The following is a 25596-nucleotide window of genomic DNA, read 5'->3' on the forward strand; positions in this document are numbered from 1 at the left end:
TTTGTGATGAACCCTCGCCACTGTACGGCACTGCGTCAAACGTCGTGGCGCAGAAAAGCACAGCTTCCACTTCTCTTCATTTTCGCAGATCGATCCGACCGACTGACAAACGTAATCGAAAATCTCGAGGTTAAAGTTGCCTATGCCAGTGGTGTGCGTAAGGAAAGTCTAGACGTAAATTACTTAAGTTTCATGTGACAAATTTCTTCACAAGTGTGTTTTTTATAACGAATCGGCAATGTTGTTTCATAAAAATTTGTATGGAAAATACCAATCTAGCCCTCTTAACTTGTGAAAGAGCGGGCAACAATGGTCATATACAATTTTATCCATTCATTTGCATAACTATTGAATCTTGGATAATTTAACCAAGTATTTTAAGAGACTATAGAATCTTTTATATCAATATAAAGAGTGTCAAAAAAGTAGCGAACTCTTCAGAATTTAATTCATTTGCTAGAATATGCTGTTAAAAAGATTTACTAAAGTGAACTCGCGGCATGATCTTTTCGTTCAGAAGATCGTGCAATCTTATCTTTATCGATAGGAAAGTGGACGAAGAAGAAAGTAATTACATATTTTCAACACGAGCATAAGTGTGCAATTGTTAATTGATATGTGGACGAGCTGGTTTGGCACAGGTAGTTTCTATTTCTTGATTTCCTCTTTAGTTCTTGATACTAAAGTATTATTATAAATCGTTCAAACCAGAGCCTTCATCTTTATTTATTAATACTCGGTGATAGATAAATCAAGTATTTAAATATTCCCTCGATATCTAGTCATTCCTTCTTGTAACAGACGCGCATGCGTCTTGAACTTAACGCGTGTTATCAAATATTGATAGACACATAACCTACAAGAGCTTGTTTTTAGTTGTTTCTATGAATACAACGAATGAAAAATTGATAATTTTCTATTATTATTTTTGATGGCATGTGTTAATTAAGAATTAAGTAAGTACAGCGAGTTATTGATAAATTATAGAATATATGTGTATATAAAAGAGGTTAAAATGTTTGGTACTCTAAGCCCAATTCATGTATTACGTTTGCGTAGTATGTATATGTATACATAAATAAACTAGGTAGTAATATAAATGGTACTTATAAGTATTACATGCTAATGGTTCATATTTGAAAAAAAGATTTTTAATAAACATTGTTATAAATTAAATTGCCAGAAATAATTGAAACACACTATTTATCTACGCAAGATAAATTTATTTGTGTCCAACTATATGCTATAATACAGGAATTAATTTAATTTTGTTTACATAGACATTAATCATTTGGATATTATAAAAATACGTAATTTTTTAAAAGGTAGTTACACATGAAAAAGAATGCAATGTGTTTTATCCGTTTTTATAGATTATATTAACAAAGTGAGTATGTCAAGAAGAAAACCTGGCAACGGTGACAGACAATTCAACAACGTGGATTATACACAGCTTACAGAAACTGACAATGGCTTTGTTGATTCACAGGTCAGATATCATCCTTTATGTACATTTTAAATATTCTTCTACTTCATAATAATGTAAATACATTAATTAAAGTTGATCAAAATATCATGTAATTAAATTAAAAATAATACAAAGACAAATACTAATGATTAATTACATTTGTCTCTAACAGTTTGTGAATCCACCTGTGAAAATACCATGGAAAGCCATTATGTTAGCTGCTCTTCTTTTTGTTGGAGGTACTATTATGCTCATCATGGGTAGTCTAATTGTAAGTGGACATATTGATTCAAAGGTAAGATATTTTAAATACCTTTTTTAAATATTTTTAAGCCAAAAATATATAATACAGTTACTATTACATTTTATCATATCTAAGAAGAATATTCTATTCATTTTACTTGTAGCTGTATTATTTATAATGACAATTTCATTATAATTTAAATGTATATAATGTGTATTTAATAATTACTTTATCTTTTACAGTATTCAGATCGTATGTGGCCAGTTATTATTTTAGGAATTCTAATGTTTATACCAGGTGCTTATCATATGAGGGTAGCTATTTTAGCTTATCAAAAGGTACCAGGTTATTCATTTGATGATATTCCAGAGTTTGATTAATGAACTACAACTTTTTTACTAAGTATTAGTTGAAAGGTCAAACATCGTCATTAATATATTAAACATTTAATTTACATCAAACTGTTTTATATAAATTGTAGATATATGTTTTTCTTGAAATATATATGTAAGTATTTACAGTTAATATGACAGTACAATTTGGTGTTGTACTTAGGTGTCCATTTTATGCAAGTATTGGATTTAATCTTAATTTAATTTAATTTTAAAACATATGGCAATTAATCAGGATATCAAAAGTTTAATTGTCAGTATTATAACTACAATACATGTTATTTTTGTATAACTGTAGTATACTTTCAAAAAGAACACAAATTTACATGTACATATTCTACCATTGTGTAATTACATAATACCAATGATCTGTGCAGTTTTATTGTACAATCTACCAAAACATAGTCAACTTAAAAATAACAAAGCCATTTTTTAATTTGTAATGACTTACATATAAAACAATTCTAATGAAAATTAAAACAATAATCAATTTCCATAAGCGAAATAGCTTAGAAAAAATGTAAAGAAATATTAATCCAAAGAGTTACCCACTTTGATAAGGAGTAGAATCTTGTTTTCATTACTTTTCTATCTTATCCTTTAAGTAACTTAAGATACTTTTCTTAGTTAATTTACATATTTTATCTAATCTCCTTTTTGTTATTAAAATGGGTGGATTAAATTGACTTTTCAATATATTTTTCATTAAAATTTTGCTTTTTTCAATCCTTCCAGATTGGTCTTTTCTTTCACCAATAAATTTCTTATTTAAAGGGATATTTTGTAAAGAATTAAAGTTCATTTATGAAGTTGGTAAATTTCCGTAATGAATTTTATATTAGGTATAACTTGCCTCAAAATTAAGATATATATTGAATTCTCTTGGGTTAATATTACCGAATCCATGTCCAACATGCAATAAAAGTTGTATCATTGAATCCAGTATTGCAAGATACATTTCTTCTTTTGTCCAATTGGTATTAGGTTGTTCGGAAAGTTGCTTTCATTTTATAAGGAAATAATAGACGCACAATATTTTTTGTTTTATATTAGTTTATTGAATTATGCACGACCGTAATAATAGAAATATAACGAAATGGACCATACCTAATTCAATAAAATAATATAAAACAGAAATTGTTCATCTATTATTACCTTATGAAGCGAAAGAAGCTTTTCGGACAACCTAATATTTATATTAAGATGTACCATTGGAGGCAACTGATCTCAAAAAATAATGAAGATAATATATGTATCGATATAAATATTTCTTATGAATAAATTTTAATTTTACTTTTTTAAATATAAAAATGCATTAGTACGTATCTGTGTGTTCTACCTGTATTCTAAAATATATTCCTAATCCAACTGCAGTATGATATAAATATTTTGACAAATCGATATCAGTATCAAATAACTTAGCAATTAATGCACGATATGTAACAGTGATTAGTGTAAGGTGGTAACGATTAATCATTCTTACAATACACACAATAAAATGGCCATCTTTTTCTAACAGAAGCACTGGTACTAGTTTACGTTTATACTTGTTTATACGTAAAGTGCATACTTGTTACATATTTGTATAACCAATACTTTTCATCTTACCTATTGGATCAAAATTGCTATATTGATTCTGAACTAGAAATTGCAGAAGAAAATAAGCATATACTAGAAATTTTTTACAATATACAGTAATTTCCACTTACAAAGATCAGTATACATGATACTAGTTTCTGAAGAGTAAGCTATATTAAAATGACTATAATTAATTATTTTAAATATCATCTCCAACGTATTAAAAAACTTTTAACTCACGTCTAAGTAACAAAAAAGCTTCTATAGGTTGTTGATTTATTAAGTATATTTCAGCAAAGAGCATAATAGTTGCAGCATTAATCTTACAGAAATAAATTTGTGATTTTACCATACTGTGCATATCTTTAAGTAATATATATGCTAATTACCACAAATTTTTCTTGACTAAATTAATCAAAGCATATTTAGCAATATCAAACAATATTTGGTAACATACAGTAGTCACTCTAGTTCGGACTATAAGGTACATAAAAAATAAAATATATTTAGGAGAATTTTTAAATAAATATTAACATTTAATTGTGTATCTTTATTTTATTTATAGTAATAATAATAGTCACATATTGGTTTTTGCCTATTGTGATCTTATCTCAATGAATACAAAGATTTTTCTTATTTTCTACTCCTATATTCTAATCATCCTTAAGTCACTAAGTAAATCTTTATTTTATTATAGTAAATTATGACAGAAGTAAACAAGTTCATACAAATTTAGCATTTACGATTTAAAATAATATAACACATAAATTTTATACGACAACTTGAGAATTAGCTAATAACATTTTATGTAATCGACAAAAACTTGTCTAATTATTTTTGTCAGATTTAAACAACAAAAAAATATATATATACATATATATATTCACTATTTTAGTTTATAAGTATAAAACTTAATTTAAAAGTATAAAATATGTATACATAGAAATATATGTATGCCCAAATATAAAAAAGAAATAATATAAATAAACTATACAGGGAGTTCAAAAAAGACCATTCAATATTTATATGATACATAAGACGCATTATGCTGGTACTAAGTCATTTATCATAATAATAATCCATGTTTACTAAGACTCGTTTATTCAGTATGCTGTGTATACAAATATTAAATGGTTTTTTTGGACACTGTATATTTATACAATATGTATATGTTTGTGACAACAGCAAATATGTAAAACAAGAAATTTTATTTTTTTGTTTACCTATTGTATATAATTTTAAAGAATAATTTTCATCTTGTACATTATCACTGTTATCTTTTTCATTTCTCTCCTTGTGTCCTTCTCAAATATATTTATATGTTCACTTGTCTCTAATAGTCTCTCTGATTCATTTACCATAGAACATGAATCTAGTGATCCAATGCCTTGATCATACTCAGATAATATATCTTCTTTTATTCCTTGAATTTTGTTTTTATTCTTAATCAATTGTTTAAAGGATGACAGTATATTATAATTTATTTTACAATTTAGTTTATGGATAATATTAAAATTTACATCCTCAGTATGTGATTGTGTGCTTATACATTCTTGTAAAATAATTTCTATAATTTCTGGATTCAGATGTCCTATCTTAAGCAATAAATTTTTCAATGTAATCCAATATTCACCGGGCATAATATATTCTTTCAGTATTTTTGAAACTCAATTTATGAATTCAAAGTCATTATTATTCACAATGGTTCATAGTGTATCAGTAATCACTTTGATAGAATATCCAGTTCTTTTCATCCATTCAATAGTACTGAATGCTATATCATTGGTTAAAACTTTTAACTCGTATAATTTTTTAACTATTTTTAATATATAACGATTATATTATACAATATATAATATATAAGATTCACTTTTCTTTGGATGGTACACAATGTCTACTTAACTTTCTTTTTTTGGAAGTATTATTAGTACCATTCTAGTTAATACTGTTACATTTTTGACTTAATAAATTTTTGCTCTTATGAATTCTTATTTGGAGTATGTATTACATTATTTCCCTCTTCAACAAGGTTTTTATTGTTACAGTCCGAATTGTAATTTTCATTATATTTATCTTTTTTTAAATTTTGATTTAATTCTGATAGCCAGTACATCTGTCTTCTTTTTATCCGTATTTTGTCTATAATTGATTTAGTATGTTGTTTCCATGTAAGTTGTGTGTTTAAGTGGAGTCCTAGGTATTTAACTTGCCTTGTTTATGTTATGTGAGTGCCATTCAATTGGGTGTAATATGATTAGTGTAATATGGTTGCATTTACTGGGATTTGCTTTTATTTGTTTATCTTGTAGCCGTTTTTCTATTTTTGTGATGTGCCCTTGTAGTAATGTGACTGCTGTTTCTGGATTAGTGTGCCTGACTTGAATAAATATACCGATCGAAATTAGAAGTTACGTGTGTAAACGGACATTAGGACAATTGATATTACAGAGTCAAAAAGTACAATGAATATTTATATATATTATAAGTTCGTCGTTTCAGGGCCGTTTGAAGCCTTAAGTGCCCATTTTTTTCTTACAACACAACTTATTTACCCCCACTTACTAAATTTTTATACCAACTAGAAGTACGAGGAGGCAGGCGCAAGTTACCATAAGTTACGAATATGCCTGTTATCAGTTAAGAAGATTAGAAAGTACAGAATTATTCGAATAATTAATTCCAACAATAAGTGTTTATATTAACAGTTATACTGTAAATAATTAGTACATGAATTTTAGAAAGCTTTTTTGATTCTTTCATAAATTTATGACATTAAATTCAAAAACTTATTACAAAGAATTCAAATAAGATTATACAAATCTTTCACATAAATAAATTACAAGTACAATTAAGTGTAGGGTACGTTAAATTAAAAAGAAACAGATATTTTTAATTATATAAAAAATATACGTCTCTTTTAACTATGGAAGTAATATAATTTTTAAAGCTTAATAAAAACAGCGCTTGTTTCATACTACTATAGTTGTTATAATCGAAGATACTGAGAACAATAGTGAACGCCCCATAGCATGCCAGAAACGAGGATATATGCAGCTTAAAAATACCAACGGTCAAGGAAGAGGTCCTCAGGTACACAGAAAAATACAAGAAAAGAACGGCACATCCAAACCAGCTGGCTGCTGAAGCGAGCAAAACTCTCATAGAAAAAGGACTAAAAGGAAAACACCTACCTGACCTTACTAAAGAAATAAGATAGTCAAACTCGAACATGGTATCTCGCTGGAGGTAGCCATACACATGTTATTTAGCAATTAAGTTAGAAAAATTTACCAAATGTCCAGCTCGACAAATTGTAAAGTACAAATTAAATAATAAAATAAAATAAAATTTCATATTAACTACACACAATGTATTTCAATCTATGTATTACAAATGAAACGCTTAAAATTTATGCGACTTTCCGCGTTTACATCCATGTATATATGCAAAAAAATTGAACTAAGACCTCGTCACGTGACAGCCGTGTAAACGAATTATTATGTCAACCACTGATTGGAAAATTGCATTTCAATAAAAAAAAAAAAAGCAATTGTGAACGTTTCTAGCTCGTGTAACCAACCTCAACGAAAGATTGTTCACGATATTTTTCCTAAAAAGCAGGTATACCTCTCTAAAATATGCTTAAGGGTCTGGAAACACAATACATTGGACTGTCTCTATAGCGTATCTGAAGAGAATCAATGGAGTGATATGCTCATAAGCTATTTCATTTGCCAAACACGTGTTAAGTGCACCTTGTAGAAGTTGTGACAACGACCATATCCAAATTCACGTCATTCCACGCTACCTGACAATGAATCTTTAAATTTTGACCTTACCTTTGCATACGGCCCAACACCAAATTTTTCCCATCACGTAGGCCACTCATCCTCTCCATGCTCTTCAACTTCGACAAACTCAACATATAAAACTGCGAGCATTCGACCACGAGACTTGTCTTGGGTGCAGTCTTTTCTTTTTTTTTATTTAGTTGTTTACATTCACAATTTGTCCGATTTGGACATTTGGTAGCATTTGGGTACAGTCATGACCGCGATTTGAACAACTATTTCAATAGTTTGTAACTTGGCTACTTCATTGTAATATTGTATTTAACCACTTTTGTGAATAAAAGCATATAAAAATATAAAAGGACAGTCAAGTTAAGCTGTTGCTCAGCTCTTCCTTTTTTATCACGAATTTTACGTGACAAAGTCTACGACCAAATATAATTTTATGATCACCATTATTTAACATTCTTTTTTATCTCCATACTTTTTAACTGTGGAGATATTTGACAGATTAGTTATTCGACATAAAAATTATATTCAATCATTAGCTTTAACTTTACAGAAACTGTTATTTCCCGTTAGGTATTTACGTTTACTTTTCACGTTTATTTTCCACGTTTATTTTGCACATTTAATTTTACAATACAAAGGGAAAGAGGAAAAATCTAACCAAGAAAGTAATGCCAGAGCTATTTAGAATTGTAAAAAAGTATCTAAGTTTCGAGGGAATATTTTTCTGAAAAAAAAATCCACTAACGGATCTCGCGCACATTATTATTAAAAAAATAGTACCCGAAGAATACAGCAGTCTTTCCATGGAAAAACGACATTGATTGCTATGTATACAAACTTATAAAAAGATTTGCAAAAATCAGTCAGTCTATGCTTGAGGTTGGTAAACAGTATTATCCAAGTTGTTAAAAGCCATTTGTTCATCGATCCAATCACGCGCTGAGGCAACATTGGCATAAACACCTGGAGTTCCACCTTCCGCGCAACCGATTCCCCATGCTACAATACCTGCTTGTAAATACGTACCAGGATTACTCTTCATGGGGCATACAAGAGGACCTCCTCCATCACCCTAAAAGAAAATTTTATATTCTATAATACATGATATATGATTTACGTGATAATACATGATAGTACATGACAAAAAAGCTATAATGGATTTGACAACTGATTATAAGATCTATGTATAATAATTAATTTACTTTGCAAGTATCTTTCCCAGCCTCTCCACCAGCGCATATAAAGGTTTCGTGAAGACGGAAGTATTTTCCTAGTCTAGTTTCTCGAAGCTTGTCCTGACATTCTTTACGAGGCACTATCGGCAATTCTACTTTCTTCAAGATTACCTGGTAGTGTCCTTCCTTACCTATAAACCAACAAACGTTCCAATTAGAAGTTCGAGAATTTTTAAAATAAGATTGAATAGATCTATTCAAATTGAATTTCGTAATTGTATTGTGTTTATATCAGCACGCTTTCTGGTAGTTCGAAATCTACGTAAAACTGTAGGCGCTCGCCTGGAGATCTTTACCAAAAATGTCTCTTCCCCAGCCACTAGCGAAACATCGAGAATTATCGAACACAGCATTTCGTTCTGGCAGGCAAACGAGATCCACGTTGTCCACGAGATTCACCGGCTCAGACAAGATCAAAATGGCGAAATCATTAAATAGAGTGCCGGCTTTATAATTTTCGTGAACGATTACTTTTTCTACTTTACGATCTTGATGAGGATATATTTCGTCCTTAGTTTGCGTGTCCCATTCTCCAGCACGAATTTTCAACTCAGATGGTTGTTTTCTATTGGAAAATTACGAGTGTTTAGTTACAAAATGCCAGGTGAATCGATGTCAATCATAATATTTAGAAGGACTAGATTATTTACCCTTGCACACAGTGGGCGGCTGTTAAAACAGCCAGCTTGTGAATCAAGGAACCTCCGCATTGATAAAGGTTCACTTTCTCATTTCCGATCATTTCTTCCTTCAATATAGCCACCATCCACGGGAACTCGCCAAATTGCGCTTCATTATCGACGGCGCCGGTAATTCTGAAACCAACGCCGTTGGGATGTCTTTGCCCGCAACCTTTTCTCTCGATTGGCGGGGGCGTAATTATTTCGTTGGTCCTGTCTGGTGGCTTACAACAGACTTCCATGTAGTCCGCGCACTTGCCCCATGAGGCTCTGTATCGTTAACATTGTGTATATTTTTGAGGTTATATTTCCATAAATCAATATTATAATGAAGATACAAAGAAATAAGATATAATTTATACAATGACACTATAAAGATCCAAGTGTACAAATTTCTGGCTAGACAAATTTCTCACTTCATATTTCAAAAGCCACATCAAAAGAATTTTAACTGTAATACTAGTTAGAGTGGTTGACGATATTGCTTTCATTACATAAAACGAAAAATCTATTTGGAGTAGATCCAAAGATAGTCTCATGCGGCGTGCACATTCGATTCAATGAGAATTAAAGCTCACACGAACAAGTAATAAACAAACCTGACATCCACATATTTTGTTAGACAACGAATCATCGTACATGCAAAATCAGCTTTGCTGTGTATTTATTCACACTCGATAAATATGTCTATATGTTCTTAGCGTAGATACAATCAATCCAATATTACTTGACAATCGTGCATTACTTGTGCCAATAACAGTGCTAACACTTGCCATTTTGAGACCAATCTTTAGAACTCACCCCACATATCTAGTCTCATCATTGAAACCGGACCTGATATCAATGATTGTTTCTCCGTCGTCTGAAATGGTGCCGTTTCGACATAGATAATACGTCACGCATGTACAGTCTTCTTGTGGTTGTTTCGTCTTGTTATCTGTACCCAAAATAGTCGCCGCTGTAGTGGAGATTGGTTGGTTGATTGGTTGAGTAAATACGTTCGATATTAAAGCATTCAACTCATTGTCCGTCATAGGGGTCTGAGTTGAAGAATTTGTCCCAGATAGGCTCGCTATCAAGGAATCCAATCCACCATCCTTTTGGGGGGCTGATACAACCAAAGAAAAGCTGGACACAGCCAGTGTCAATAGTATTCTCCACATTGCTGTGTTGAAAGTTCTGAAACAGAATTATTCCATAGATTAGAGTGGATCTTTACAATCTCAAGAGCATGAGGTGCAATGGCTCTTGAGGCCTTGAGTTCTTGAGATGGTATAAGTAGGGACTATAAGAGGATATTAACCAGACCTTTTCCGGGTTTGGGATAAACCCTCGGCGTGATTTGTCAAGTCTCGAGAGGATAGATTGAATAATTTACTTGATTGGTCAATGAATGTTTTTCGAATGAAGATTCGATTCGATTTGATGCAAGAAAAATAATCCGCTCTCGAGGCAATAAAATATTTTTATAAAGAAAACTTGTTAATCTAGTTACAACACCAGTCTCGCAAGAAAAAAAAAAAAAAAAGAAAATGCGGTTGGTTCATCGATAGTTTGCACATACCTGAATGTCCGCAAAAGGACAAAATCGATACTCAAATGGATGCCCCAAGGTAAATGTCTACGGGCATCGCAAGAGATTATAGGCTGACTACGGTAGTCTCATTTTATTTTGCATATAAATAAGAATGACTTCACGAAGATGAAACCGGTATGACGTGACGATATCCCTCCCTTCCTCTCTCTTCCCCCTTTAGATACACAAACATACGGGAAGCATTTCGAAAAATTTACCGTAGGGTAAGCTCGAGGTGTTCAATCATTAACATTGACCATTACTCGTCTTTTATGTAGTTTCATACTAATTTCTTCTAACGCTTTCAAAACATATACACGGGGTAATCGTTCATAGTCGACATTAGCGTCCAACGTAAGATAATTTATCTTCATTACACTAGTCGACGAGGCAGATTATCAACTATATTGATAAATGTAATTGTCGTTTACCTTGATAAAAAAATACATTTGATATTCAGGAAAATATTCGACTTGAAGAGGCTGTGGAAATCCGGAGAAGTTCGCGGTCTAACGAATAATAATTGGTTGGTTTCGCAATCTAACCGCAATCATTGAAATTAAGACAAGCGTTTCAAGGTTTCCTAGAAAAAATAATTATCGTTTCACTGCATAACCAAATATAAATCAACATTTGACTGTAAACTTCGTCATGGGTGGCTGAACGCAATTAATTATCCAGCATGTTGCGCAATGTTTTTAAATAATCCATGAATTCTAAATAAGCAAAGTTTTCCTGTTCGAAATTTCCAAGATTTATCGCGATAGCTTAAAAGAGATATAAATAAAATCATTAAAGCGGAAAATCGTAGAAACATGCAGTCAGAACAATGATGCCAAGAACTAAATGTAAAACTTAACAAAGCATCGTATTAATAGGAAATTATTATGTAAGCATCTGCCCCCGCATTCGTGTCAGATCGGGTATTCGTGACACTGACCTTTCTCCTGATCTACTTGACACTATTATATAGAACCGGTTGACCATCCAGTCGAAACATCCACATTCTCGAACTGAAATATTCTTTCACTCTTTTACATTGATTAACCGAACGAACTTGTCACTTAGATATAAAATCAACCATCAAAGATACTTTTACAGAAATTACTCTAACCGTAATAAGTACATACGTATTTATCACATTTCAAGGAAACAAGTGTTAGTATTGCCCGTCAAGGACTTCCAAGAAAACTTCCAACAATTTCTTCATACCTTTATCTTCTTTTATATCTTTATAAACAGTGTGACACATGTTGTACCTAGAATTTCTCTATAGTTCCACAAGGTTTATTTACATAATTTACAAATTGATTTTTTTTACAAAAATGAAAAGAACTAAAATTTATAATCATATTCCTATTACTTTAATTATTTAATTTCGTTAAACACCAAAAAGTATATAACTACAATACAATACATCACGTTCATGTAATACGTCGTATATCAAAAACAATGGAGTACTCACTATAAATCGATCTTAAATATACGCTGCCGAGTTTTCTTCTGGAAGAGCAACACGACAGAATGTCGAGCTCACGATTTCTTCGTTTGCACATATAGCAGCCAAGCTTCGAGCATTTATGAGAGTTGCCCCCACCAGTGATCATGATTTCATGATTCTCCATTCCAGCGTTCATATATAACGCGTATTATGTTTCCTCTGAACTCTTAACCCATTCGGTATCAACATGATCTTGCTCCCACCACTTAGGTGGTATTTCCCATGCGCAACCATGGAACTTATACGAGCAAATTTCTTTCCTTTTCGGAATAGGTAGGATTCCCTTTTTTAACAATCTCGTTATTACTTATAAATTTTTACGCTATTATTTATAAATTGTACAACTTTCTACAATACGTACGTCTTAACGCTGATTTCCAAAGGCTGTTGATATCCAAACTCGGAAGCTTGTCTTTCGAGATATTCATAATAAAAACTGAACTTGATTTCCTCTTGGATTCGTTACCGAAACAAGTTTTCGTGAATTTAAACAGTGGTATTTCTATTAGTAAAAATAAAATTCTAACAGGTCACTAACTTTGCGTATATCCATCGAGCGATAACCTCTCGAAGATTTGTATCTATCTCCATTTAATTTCAACTGCTGTTGCTTCTAAAGAACGTGTCGGGAATTTAATATGTTCTTAGAATTCGCCATTTTTTTATGTTAAGGTCAAGTAAACTCCTTAACTATTCTGATTTCAGTTACTCGTACATATTCCAAATAAAAAAAAGATACTAAAGTTATTTCTTTGTTGTTATTTTGTCATTTCTTTGTTGTTTTGAGCATATAGATCTAATGCAGACAAATCATTTTTGTTCGCACAATATCACCACAATTATATACTTTTCTCTATTTTCCTAGTTAAAAGTAACAAAGATAGACATATTATGATCACAGTGACATCGCGCGCAGAAATCGTTTGTATCAGACTTTACTTGAATAAATAATTTGACGTATAATAATTGATTTATTTTACACTAGATGTCGCGACAATGGATAGATGATATCGATGCAATTTAGATGCGTTGTAAAAAATAGGTCGCAACAATGTCCCGTTAATCGTTCTTATCAACTCGTGAGATTTTACAATAATTGATATAACATTCACGTTATAATATTTAGCGATGCATATCGTAGATAATTGATGGGAGAATATTATTATTATCTGAGAAAATATCATAATAGTGTGCATTGTTCACCTCCTAGTGACTCAAAACTGTAATCAATATTTTTCTAACCGAATGACATAGTTTAGTTTCATGGAATATTTAGAGGAAACATTTGTAGTTTTATAGGTTATGTTTGTTATTGCTTCGAACAAAAGTCGGTACACGTTGCGTTTATTCGAACATGAAATTTTTTTTTTCTTTTTTATTATTTAATTTGTACTTTACAATTTGTCCAACCGGACATTTGCTAAATTTTTCTAACTTAATTGCTAAATAACATGTGGATGGCTATCCCCAGCAGGATACCAGACAGTTTGACTATCTTATTTCTTTAGCGAGGTCAGTCGAGTGTTTTCCTTTTAGTCTTCTTTCTATGAGAGTTTTGCTCGCTTCAGCAGCCAGCTGGTTTGGATAAGTCGCCGTTCTTCCTTTGTATTTTTCTGCTTACCTGCCAATTTCTTCTTTGACAATTGGTATTTTTAAATCTTTGCGTATATCCTCGTTTCTGACATACCATGGGCATTGACTATTATTCTCGGTATTTTCGGGTTCAGTAATTCTAGTTGATTTATGTAGCTCATTGTTGCTGTCGAACATAAAATATGGCTACGAGGAAAATTGATATAATAAGGGGAGAAAGGAAATAGAAATAAGTGCCGGCATGACAAAAATAATTTTATCAAACCGCTAAATTATCACATTCGTTACATTTACAAAGACGAATATTTTCTTGCGCTGTGTATTTTTTTATGGTACACAATTTTATACAGTAAATGACACAAAAATATGCATCATAAATTAAAAAGACTAGATAAAAAATTTATAAACTATATTTATTTTCTATCACGCCCCGTAAGTTGCCAATTGTTGACCGATCCATTGCGAGTATTGCGCTACATTCGTGTAAACGGCGGGAATATTTGATGATCCGCAACCGATTCCCCAAGACACTATACCAGCCTAAGAAAAGAAGTTTAAAATAATTTTTGTACTTTTTTTTCTCATTTATAGGCACCTCTAGAACGTAATACTTGAAGTAATATGATACCTGAAAGTATTGTCCCGTGGCTGTAGGACACACAAGAGGTCCACCGCCGTCTCCACGACACGTATCCCTATTTGCTTCTCCTCCAGCACAAACAAAGGAGCTATGTAGCTGAAAATACGTTCCTAATCTCGTCGTTCGAAGACGATTTTGACAATCAGTTCTGTCCACCAGAGGAAGTTCTACTTTCCTTAACTCAGTTTGATACGTTCCACCTGTGTTGTGACATTTGATTACGATTTGATAAATAGGAGGACGTTGCGATTATGTATAAATAGAAAAACGTACAAATATCGTAATGATCTTACCGAACGAGTTTTTTCCCCAACCTGTGCCGATACACCTAGTACCAGCAGGAAATGTTAATCCCTGCTGCGGCATACAAATAGGGGCAACGTTGACATTCAATTTCACCGGTCCACTTAAAATGACCACTGCTATGTCGTTGTATAGAGCAGCACTATAGAATTGGGGGTGGGTTATTATGGCTTTTATGTTTGCGTCTTGAAAGGGTAACGGTTGGTCGCCAGCTTGATTTTCCAGATCCCATTGACCAAAACGCGCTATCGGTCTACCATTTCCTAAACTAACAAGCTATATTTTAATATCCTTTTCTCGTAAATTTTAGTATTCAATAGTCAAGTTGAATTTTCAGTTATAAAATTTGCATAATCTGCTTACTTGGTAACACAATGCGCAGCCGTAAGGACAGCGCTCTTGGTAATCATAGATCCTCCGCATTGGAATAGATATTTACCATCTGATTCTATTGTTAACAGAGCTACCATCCACGGAAACTCGGCGAAATACGTTTTTCCAGTGTCCACAGGGTAAGGTTGGGCTGTGAGAAAATAAAACATCAGTTTCGATTAACTTAACGTTCCATTAATTTAACAAGACTCAACAATCATTTACAACAATCTATGTACCTGCCGCGTACGTTTTATTCTGAATACCACACCCAGGTTGCGAGAAGGACGCTTCACCATTTATAATACTCTCTCCTAATCCATCTAAATCGCGATTTCTTGCTATATTGATCGTAGAAGAGGCTCGACAACAAATTTCGTCCGTGTTTCCACACACGGAGAACCTTGGATCGATGGCACCAGCTCCACCCGTACTGACAGAGTTTCCTGGCGTGCACAACCAACTTTTCATGCAATAACAAGCCTGAGAAGTGCCAGGATTTCTAATGGGTCCGATTACCACTGGAATCCCATTTCCATAGCCTGTGTTTATCCCCTGACAGCAAGACGTTGGCACAGGACACGTCTGTTGATTGTAAGTCACCAAAGGATTCACGATCCCGACGTTTACTGGAATCACGACCCCGTTGTTGCACTGGATTGCATTTCCACATAATACACAAATTTGTGGAGAGACAACCGGAGGATTGGTTACTACAGGATACTGGATCACGCTGGTCGGTCTGCAACACACCATGTTGCTGCTGGGACACTCGATATATTGCAGACGAGGATTGATTACTCCTTCTCCGCCATAGCCGATGATTCCGTTTGCATCACATTGAGTTACAAGCACGCAGACACAGATTGGGTCAGGTTGAGGGTTTGTGGTTGGAAAAATCACCGGCGGAAGAGTCGAAGTGGTCGTAGTGGTAGTTGCCTTCGTAGTGGTGGTTGCCTTCGTAGTGGTAGTTGTCTTCATAGTAGTAGTAGTAGTAGGTTTCATTGTTGTAGTTGTAGTAGGTTTCATAGTAGTGGTGGTGACTGTTGCGTTCCGTAGATGACAACACACTTCCAAGTCTCCGGTGCATCTTCGGTATCTGTTTTGACATAAGAGACCATCAGTCAACCAAACGAATTAATTTTATCGGTGGTATAGAAAAATTTACCGAATGTCGATCGTTCCAATGTTTTCTGTAATTATAGTACGGTTAGCGTCGCATAGGTAGTAAGGAACGCAAATGCAGTCTGCTGTTGGCGGGATGGTTGGCACATTCTCTATCTTCTGGATCTTTTTCTTCAGTTTGAGTAGATGAAACAAGAATAAGGGTGACGAGGCACTGTGAAACGTTCTGTCCACTTTTCTCACTTCTTCGTTCGATTTGTTAGAAGATATTATTTTTGTAATCATCAAGAAGATCGTGAAAAAATAAACTAGCACAAAAGGCCGCAGCATGGCTTGTTTTCTATTCGCTGGCTCGTTCTCTATTGAACGATTTTTAACACGACTCGTCATTTATGTATACAGGATGTGTCGGTTTCCTGACATACTAGGAATATCCAGATTTCATTCACAAGGCTAATAGGTTGTTTTATTATATGGACCAAGTTCTCAATTTTCTAAACAATAGCGCAACTACGTCATGGTTTATCCACTGGCTCGAAGATGCGGCCAGATAAAAATTAATAATGTTTACGAGCTCCTCTTTCTGTTTGGTTATTCTATATTTAGTGAAGAGCTATTTTGATACGCTAGGCTTGTCTATAATAAAATCATTGACAATATCCACTTATACTGGAGCGATTATTTGAGCAACTCGTCGTAACGAATACAAAGAGTGACCCACTTACCTAGTAAACCATCGGCTATCACAAAAGTATCGGCATAAAATATTATGACCAGCTACGAGTTAATCTGCGCGCGAAATAAATAACTTGCGTTTAAATAGCGTCGGATAAATTAACTTGGGTGTTCCTGATGTCGATGTTTGAAATTAAATTTGAACACGGAGAGGGAATGTCGGATTAAGAAGAAAAGATATTACGTTTTAGTCGCGGTGCAAAAAGTGCTACAAAAATCCTCCTGACGGTTAATCATCGAAACGCAGCGACGTAATTGGTTCTACCGGTTGGAAGCGTGCGAAACGATTTGTGCTCGGCGACGCGTATGTCGTATAAAACGTGAACAGTTTCCATGAAATCCACCGTCACGCAAAGTTTGGTTTCTGCCTGTAAAATGTGACATCTTCCCTTTCTTTTTTTATACACGATTTTCTGATAAAGGACAATTAAACATCGATTACTTCTCTTGAGTTAGGTTATATTTTGAAATAAGCACTCGTTTAAATTGCAGTATTCTTTAATAAACATCGATAATCATGATACAAACTATCAGACTACGTACACTTAAATAATGTCACGCCAATAACATAATATTAATAATATAGTAGTACAAATAACATTAATGATAAGAAAAATGATGAGATGCAAACATATATAATGTATCATGACGGCAATACGCAAAATATACCGTAAAATTACAATGCAGAAATGGCGAGCGCATCGTTGTGAAAAGATCGAAACTAAATTAAAATATCACATGTCCCTTTTTTCATTCATATCAAAATAAATTCAAAATAAATAAGCATTCATCATACTATTGAACATCATCAAATTACAAAATTAGCATTCGCTTCTTTCTCTCGTGTGTTCTTGAAGATTCTAAAAAATTTCGCCACATTCGATCGCTCACCATATAATATATAATAATATGCTTGACAAAGGAGTGGATCATGCGATCGAAGAATAATCGCGCGGAAATTAACATTTGTACAATTCTTTTTGGATTATCAGGAACAGTGTTGAGATATATCAGGGATGAACGGAATGTGGAACGAGTAAGGAATATTACAGCGTAATAACCATCGGAATTAGCTTCTACCTTCTCTGTACTCTTTAGGGCTCTCTTCTGGCTGCTATTACTACGTTATCACCTGCCGCTCATAATCGTAAACCACACTGGCATCAGATTACTGTAACGTCATCTCGCGTTTTATTGTGAATCATCTACTATACGTACTATACGTATAACGCCAGCGACAGTGCACATAGTAAACGCAACATGGCTTCCTTCTTTAATTATTTTGCGCATTGTTTTTATATATACTATAAAAAGAAAGTCGCAGGTCACGTTATAATTTACGATATATCAGCAGAGTAAAAAGTTTTTTCGATTATTCCTCGCATTTATTTATCTCTTTGGACTGCTATACATCATTATCAATAGATAATACTTAATTACAACTAGTATTTATGTATATGTTATTATGTTAGTAGTTATATAAATATTAGAAATACAATAAATTTTATAAACAATTCATATCTTACGGCATATATAGAAACAGCAGTCTATGGATCGACCCTTATTTCTTTATAACATTAATAAATTCCACATAGGGGAAAAAATTCAAAAAGTATAGAAATGTAACGAAAGTAACAAAACAAAGTAATTCCCTAGATTTGGGATCTCTAATTTACCCATTAGGAGAACAAAAAAAGACAATAAGATACACGAGCCATCGTTTTGGTCTCGTTCTTAGAAGTTGTTAAGTCTCTCTCCCCTTGAATACAGTCAATCTATGGTACAAAAGTATTCGGCAATCATAATGTATCTCCAGAAGTAATATAGTCATTCTTATTTTATAGGTAATAATATCCTAACACGTAAATACCAATAATTACTATATAATAGGAACTTGAACATAAAAGACTCTGTAATAGAAATCTAATTAATGTACACATATCTATAAGCTCATTGTTCTATCCATATCAACTCCCTGAAATTTCGATTAAAAGTTACAACACGGAATTCGATCTTACATAGAGGAAATACTTGAGCAATGCAACACTACAGAGAGCAGGAGTGACTGTTCTTCCTCTTCTGTCTCATTGCGTGCACAAACAAGTGTCACAAGAAAATCTGAAGTACTATTAAATTGCACGAAACAATTCTAATACGATTTCAAAACCGCCCAATAGGTTACGTCTCCTCAGACATAATCTCCAATATGATGAGCCGATACCTTTACATACAACTATGCAACTGTTTTATTACTAATTGTAAAATCTATCGATAAAGTATTCCGGAAAACAATTGTTTTCTCATCTTTCCTTAAATAGTTTCGTTAAATGCTATCGCCAAACGATAAACTGTATTCGAAATCCCCTGTGAAAATTAACCTTAAATCTACTCGTCACTAGATATGAAAATACGCAAAACAAAAATTTTCGATCATTCGAAAATACATAAATTTACCAAATAAAGTATAAAGAATATACTAAAGGTTCGACATTATCGCTTAATCTAATTCAAAAATATTTCCAAAACTACAAAAGCAAACTCGCTGCAGAGAAACCAATGCATTCACCCGCTCGTTCAGCTGTGTTAATCCTAAATGCACGAGAGCGATATTTTATGTTTCTTCTTTCTTTGTTTTCTTATTAAGAACAATAAAGACAGATATATATATAAACGCAGCGAAATAGCGCGGTAAAATGTCGCTCGTATACATTCAGGGTTAATATGACAGAACGATACGTATTTATCTGATTCGACTTGGTACGCTTCGACGAACGTGTGACGGATGTCTAAAGTGAAATACGCGCACTAAGAAAGATGGGTGAAGCGGCGAACAAAAAAGCCACTGCCTGGAAAGAGCCACGAATCTGACCGTCAGTTATCGAAGTACCGATCAAAAGAATGTAAACATCACGACTAATTGCTGGTATTCTCGTTTCGGTGACCTTCGACGAGACTCACAGTCAAGACACAGGAACGAGAGGCTTTGCAAGTTCGTCGGTTTCATCAAAGTAACTAAACATCCATAAATATATCTAGAGACTATGCGTAATTTCACTTTTTAATTATTTCGATCATTGTTCGAAAATGACGAGCGTCATGAAAGAAGTCTGGTAAATTAAAAGTATAATGTACGAGCTGCAAACTTTTGTATATATTCTACGTACCTATTTAATTGTTATGGAACGATCAAGTATACACTTTAAAAGGAACTTTATTTCATTGGTCCCTCTCGTCGGTCGTTTAAGAGAAGTTAACCTTAAAAAGAAGAACTTTTCTCTTATAATTTTGGTTAACCGTTAGTAAAGTACAAACGCAGTCTCCATGTTACATTTAATGTTGGTAAATAAAACTGCGTAAAAGCTTTCAAGTCGCAATATCATGTAAGAGTTGCTTTGTTTCATTTCAGCTCAAATAAGTATAATTCTCTCTGTCCATTGACGTGTCTCGATAAAAAAAATCCTGACTCAAAGCATTTAAGATCGGAAAATGTAATTTGCGTTTGTTAAACGGTTTGTAGAGAATCAGTACGATTTTGAACAATGTCATATATCTGACTGTCGTATAAAAATTGTTAATCTTCTTATTCACATTATCACAGTACATATTCGTTTGAATAAATCGAATTCAATTCGTTCTTACATCGGCGTAAAATTCGGTTGAAGACTAACATTAAGGGATATAGGTGTTCGTGGACGTTACGCAAATGCGATAAACGTATATAAATTTAAAAAATATATTTATAGTATCAAGTGCTGGCTCGAGAAAAATGGAAAAACTACGTATATTCATATACGAATGAATATTTGTTCGCAATATTGCAAGGAAGAGCTAAAACGACACGTTTGACGAGAATATATGGCACCACGTTTCGTATAATTCCTACAACTAACAATAAGATCTTTGGATGCAGCCTCTCGATTGTCTAGACGGTTCGTGTTACAAGAACGGTCTTTGCTTTTTCTAGAAATTTCCAGGTTTATTTTACGTCTCCCTTTCACTACGTACACTACGTGCTATTGCACGAATGGGGAGAAATAAATACAATGTAAGAAAGAGAAGAACAAAGATAATAGAGTGAAAGAAATGCAAAATAAACTTTCGCCGCAGCAGATCAACGTGATGGCAACTTTGTTGCGCAAATCGTTGCTAGAAATTAGAACGCATACTCTTGTAAGGCACTTTATTTCGTTGCTTGTTTTGGAAAGATGCGACAATGGTAAGATTACCTGTCAGCAGATGATATACCGAAACGCTTGAAAAGTTCGAAGCATCTGTTCTTTGAAGTCCTCGACGAAAAGTAGATAGATTCTTCCATGTTTTATGGCACGACGATGGTGACACGAGTGTTAGAGTGTCACGTGCGTTTTACTTGACGCGTCGTTTGCCCATGGAGTTTCTCAATAGCTTGAACGTGTTCACCGTCGCTAATGTTCCAGGTTTCTGGCTCTTCGGGCAATACTTAACCGTATGAGCCACGTCTCCGTACGCACCGCAAATTGGACATGTATAGGCCCTAAAGAAAGGATGGTGTGAATATAATTTGAAAATTATAGCTCTTGAATTTTTTTCTTTTTAATACTTTTTCTGGAGCTTAATAATAATAATAATAATAATAATAATAATAATAATAATAATAATAATAATAATAATAATACCAATAATAATAATAATAATAATAATAATAATTTACCAATTCAGAATATCAATGATTCAACAAGTTATGAGTCAGTTTATAAAGTTCCTTTTCAAATAGGATGATGATTATTTACTTACTTTTACGTTCTTAAGTTATCTTAAGTTTTTAAGTTATATACATATATATATATATATTAATGATTTGTAAAGTTTCACTAATGTTATTATAATGTGGAATTATAAATTATGAAATATGTAAATTCGTCTAAATTATCAGTAGAACGTAAAAGTAACTTACCGAGCATGAACAAGTTGGAACGAAATAGAATTTTGTTTGGACTGCAGAGGGATAGAAAAAATATGTCGACGGGAGAAGTGAAAGTTCGATTTACCTCAAAACCGGACAAGAAACGCGACCTTCAGCATCTTTTAACAAATGTTTCCTGTAATAAGCCTCTTCTTCGCCATTATTTCTACAGAAAACGCATTCTGTAGGTAAAGGTTTCTTATTTTTCTTGCGGCGTGGTATTTCTGGCACCGTAAAATTGTCCAGGTCTGGACAGTATTCAAAATCACGCCCATTTTGACGGAAATCTTCCATTACTTCATCGACTACAACAACCAAGTAAAATTACATGAATTGCTTTGTTTCGAAGTACACAGAAAAGGAAAAGGAAAAGGAAAAAGAAAAACAAAAGAAAAGCAATTAAAGTGACGTAATGTATGACGAATAAATAAAAAGTAATTCTACGTGAGAAACTTATTAGTGAAAAGATCGCATTAAAGACAATCGTTAGTCATCGAAAGCTTGCGAAGGTGACGGAACGATTACAAAGAAATACAATACTCCGGGGATAATCACGTCTAGTTTATTTTCGTCGAGCGAGGGCTTTTTCGAGGTCTAATGCGAGAAAGTGTAAGTCGAGAAAATAACGGCCGTAAGTCTTGTGTTTCATAGTTTGTAAACAGATTCGTCCTGATTTTTCGAGTAACGAAAAACAACATGGTCGTGTAATCGAACATAAATATTATTCCTGACAATTATTATGATTCTCACGACTTAAAAACCATCGAAAGATTGTGAAAACAATATTTATATTGATAACACATTCTCTGCGAAAACAATATTGAAAACACATTCTCTAACAATAAAATTTCTATGTTTTCATTTTGAATAGATGTGTTGAGATACGAATATTACCATCGCAATTATCATCTTTCAGCTCCCTTAACCTAAGGTGGAGCAAAAAACCTGCCATTTTCTGTTTATGTTTACTCGATCTCGAATATCTGTATCGCGGTAAGAACGATCACTTGAATCGTTTCTTTTTCTTCCTTTGTCTTTTCTCTTCGAAGAAACAAATAGTCAACATGTCGTTACATGTTCATAAAATATTGGTAAAATACGAATTAAAAAATAATTATAAGCATTTAGCGATTAAATTAGCAGGTGATATTTTTTACTTGATTCGGTGAACTCGGTCGAATATGCGTTTCTAGCGATCGTGAAGGACAAGCTATTTCGCAGAACGTTTTAGAATACAGAATTCCTTTTATCGATTCGTTTGTTTACAAACTATGTAAGGTATCTGATAATCGGAACGCGATCTCATCGCGCATTATGAACCATGATATGTACACGCAATTTCAAATTGAAACGCAATATCGAAACATTAAATTAAAAGCTATAATCACTACCTAATTTACTGAATTTTAATCAGTAATCAATCTACCGATCATTTCGTGTTACATAAATAAGAAACGCGTTGCTTGTGGATTGGTGTGACACGTTTCTTGTTTTTAGCGAAACAAATGGTCATCGATGACAGTTCATATTTATCGTAAGTCATAGGGAATTCATAATGAGAAAACTATTGTGGTTACGTCTAAAGATTATTTACGCTACTATTTAGTTAATACGATTTAATAAAGAAGAAATATTTACGAAAATATTATGACGTAGGGATTAGAATTTGCTGTAGAACGCATCGTGTTATTAAATTACGTCATTTTAGATAGGGAACAGAAGCAAAGAAAGAAAGAATAAAATTTCTACGGAACGAAAAGTATGAAGATGCTATATATCGTTTACGACGCAGAAGATTACGTTACGTTACACAATGCTACGTTACATCATCTACATACGTAATTTGGAAATTTAACATAGGCTAAAATAGCTTTTTATCTCACCGGCTCTAAAGATCGATATAAAATCGATAAAGCATTCTGTCTCGCTTCGATCGATCTTCGACGTTAGTATTACTTAAAGATTCTTCCAGCAAATTCCGTATCTTCAAAATCGTGCGAAATTATAGAAATATCCTTGAAAATAATCAATGCTAAATCAACTTACCATCTGGAAGTGAAGAGTTTGGAGTTTCGATTGTGAAATTAGAAAACAATCTCTTGATTTCCTCTTCGAGACTAGTGTTGAACGGATAAAACATGTTCGATACCTCTGGCAACGGAAGTGTTTGCGGGCACAAGATATGCATTGTGAATATAAACGAAGAGAAGATGAAAATGAGAAAGACGGGTAGTGCACGACTTTTCGCGAGAAAACGCTGAAAATGTAAAGACTATGGAAAACAGCGAACGAAACGTCCCGGTCCAGCACAGTCGAGTTTCGAAATTCAACTGACGAGCTAGGGTGTCATACTATGTCACTGTGACCAACGATCGCTACCAAAGGGCCCGATGGTGGGGATGGTGCCTCTACACTTGGGCCTGTATTCATAAATATATGTAGGTAAGTGCGTAATACGATACCAATAAAACATACAGTGATCGATTTTGAGCGTTTCCAATGAAAAAATACTTGAATTAGTGATCGAATAATATAAGATGACCTTAAAATTGATAAATTGCTTAAAAATTTGTAAATGTAAATCGTAAAGCGTAAATTAGTACATTCTGTTGGTACCAAAAATATTGAAATTACCATTTTCTGGGTTTTGAAACAGCTTTGTTAAGCTTTTATTAGATATTGGTAACGAAAGTGTTTCAAATTTAATTCTTAGACAAAAGAACGAATCGAGATGAAACGAATGCCGTATCAGAATATGTTTGCATTATCTGAATATCTTTGATCTCTCCGCGCGATGACAATAACTTTAGATTGTAGTTTAAATCTGCAGACGTTATATTCCAGGCTACGAAAGAAGACACAGTTTTTCACTCATTTATTTTTAATGTCAAGATGCATATCAGTTATATAAAAATACTGTTAGAAAACGATCGTTCGCATTGCGGTAGTTTTTAACGATCGGTTCGTTATAGTTTGACGATCGTTTGACGACGTTATAGTTTGATCGATTTGGATCGAAATCGTTATCATTCTTCTTGGTGAAAAAAGAGACAAAAGAATGTTCGCTAATCTTCATCTTTATTGTTACTGTGTAAATATGTAGGCACTGAACAAATAATGTTTCATAATTTGTTTACAAACATTTACATTTACTTTTTTTTGTTCAATCATTGAATATTCTCTGCGAGCAGCTTGGCCAACATTAGCCAAGACCGCTTTTAATCCATCTGCTCGACCTTTTAACATCCTTACGCGTAAATACCATTATCGTCTTTCAGCATTGTATGCACTCGACCCAATTTCTAATTACGATCTCAATATTTTTTATCAATATATATATATATATAATATATATATTTATATATATATATTTACTTTATTTTTTATGTATACTTTAATCTCTATCCGC

The 25596-nt window shown here is 33.1% G+C and overlaps 4 protein-coding genes across 6 annotated transcripts; 1 reads left to right on the forward strand and 3 right to left on the reverse strand.

The window, feature by feature from the left end:
* Window positions 1-68: 68 nt before the first annotated feature.
* Window positions 69-2472, forward strand: LOC117216685 (transmembrane protein 230). Of its 2 annotated transcripts, none has more exons than XM_033463606.1 (4): window positions 69-641; window positions 1374-1489; window positions 1641-1763; window positions 1955-2472. In XM_033463606.1, exons 1-4 carry the CDS (start codon window positions 617-619, stop codon window positions 2090-2092), a joined length of 402 nt encoding a protein of 133 aa, XP_033319497.1. In that variant the 5' UTR covers window positions 69-616; the 3' UTR covers window positions 2093-2472. The 2 variants fall into 2 exon arrangements, with proteins under 2 accessions (XP_033319497.1, XP_033319499.1); XM_033463608.1 differs by lacking the exon at window positions 69-641 and adding an exon at window positions 807-956 and having other exon boundaries at window positions 1955-2266.
* Window positions 2473-8202: 5730 nt separating this feature from the next.
* Window positions 8203-12590, reverse strand: LOC117216497 (phenoloxidase-activating factor 2-like). Of its 2 annotated transcripts, none has more exons than XM_033463226.1 (6): window positions 12442-12590; window positions 10235-10579; window positions 9371-9670; window positions 9017-9285; window positions 8688-8851; window positions 8203-8557 (listed from the first exon to the last, which is right to left on the reverse strand). In XM_033463226.1, exons 2-6 carry the CDS (start codon window positions 10561-10563, stop codon window positions 8354-8356), a joined length of 1266 nt encoding a protein of 421 aa, XP_033319117.1. In that variant the 5' UTR covers window positions 10564-10579; window positions 12442-12590; the 3' UTR covers window positions 8203-8353. The 2 variants fall into 2 exon arrangements, with proteins under 2 accessions (XP_033319117.1, XP_033319108.1); XM_033463217.1 differs by having other exon boundaries at window positions 10202-10579.
* A 1783-nt stretch (window positions 12591-14373) lies between these two features.
* LOC117216487 lies at window positions 14374-17066 on the reverse strand. The gene is made up of 6 exons (XM_033463205.1): window positions 16554-17066; window positions 15625-16484; window positions 15377-15536; window positions 15004-15281; window positions 14699-14910; window positions 14374-14610 (listed from the first exon to the last, which is right to left on the reverse strand). Exons 1-6 carry the CDS (start codon window positions 16898-16900, stop codon window positions 14494-14496), a joined length of 1974 nt encoding a protein of 657 aa, XP_033319096.1. The 5' UTR covers window positions 16901-17066; the 3' UTR covers window positions 14374-14493.
* A 659-nt stretch (window positions 17067-17725) lies between these two features.
* Window positions 17726-24532, reverse strand: LOC117216684. The gene is made up of 3 exons (XM_033463605.1): window positions 24234-24532; window positions 22273-22492; window positions 17726-21758 (listed from the first exon to the last, which is right to left on the reverse strand). Exons 1-3 carry the CDS (start codon window positions 24373-24375, stop codon window positions 21611-21613), a joined length of 510 nt encoding a protein of 169 aa, XP_033319496.1. The 5' UTR covers window positions 24376-24532; the 3' UTR covers window positions 17726-21610.
* Window positions 24533-25596: the final 1064 nt, after the last annotated feature.

Source organism: Bombus bifarius, unplaced genomic scaffold, assembly GCF_011952205.1.
Source record: "Bombus bifarius isolate JDL3187 unplaced genomic scaffold, Bbif_JDL3187 scf7180000007973, whole genome shotgun sequence".
In the NCBI taxonomy this organism is placed as follows: Eukaryota; Metazoa; Arthropoda; class Insecta; order Hymenoptera; family Apidae; genus Bombus; species Bombus bifarius.

Excerpts from the sequence above, each read along its gene's own strand:
- LOC117216487 (XM_033463205.1), bottom strand. The coding sequence starts at position 16,900 with ATGACGAGTCGTGTTAAAAATCGTTCAATAGAGAACGAGCCAGCGAAT. Across the intron at positions 14,911-15,003 it reads TTGGGGAAAAAACTCGTTCG|GTGGAACGTATCAAACTGAG; the intron begins GTAAGATCATTA and ends GTCACAACACAG. Across the intron at positions 14,611-14,698 it reads CCACGGGACAATACTTTCAG|GCTGGTATAGTGTCTTGGGG; the intron begins GTATCATATTAC and ends TTCTTTTCTTAG.
- LOC117216685 (XM_033463606.1), top strand. The coding sequence starts at position 617 with ATGTGGACGAGCTGGTTTGGCACAG. Across the intron at positions 642-1,373 it reads GACGAGCTGGTTTGGCACAG|ATTATATTAACAAAGTGAGT; the intron begins GTAGTTTCTATT and ends CCGTTTTTATAG. Across the intron at positions 1,490-1,640 it reads ATGGCTTTGTTGATTCACAG|TTTGTGAATCCACCTGTGAA; the intron begins GTCAGATATCAT and ends TGTCTCTAACAG.
- LOC117216684 (XM_033463605.1), bottom strand. The coding sequence starts at position 24,375 with ATGCATATCTTGTGCCCGCAAACACTTCCGTTGCCAGAGGTATCGAAC. Across the intron at positions 22,493-24,233 it reads AAACTCTTCACTTCCAGATG|TCGATGAAGTAATGGAAGAT; the intron begins GTAAGTTGATTT and ends TGGTTGTTGTAG. Across the intron at positions 21,759-22,272 it reads GTTTCTTGTCCGGTTTTGAG|GGCCTATACATGTCCAATTT; the intron begins GTAAATCGAACT and ends TCCTTTCTTTAG.
- LOC117216497 (XM_033463217.1), bottom strand. The coding sequence starts at position 10,563 with ATGTGGAGAATACTATTGACACTGGCTGTGTCCAGCTTTTCTTTGGTT. Across the intron at positions 9,286-9,370 it reads GCCGCCCACTGTGTGCAAGG|AAAACAACCATCTGAGTTGA; the intron begins GTAAATAATCTA and ends ATTTTCCAATAG. Across the intron at positions 8,558-8,687 it reads CTGGGAAAGATACTTGCAAA|GGTGATGGAGGAGGTCCTCT; the intron begins GTAAATTAATTA and ends ATTTTCTTTTAG.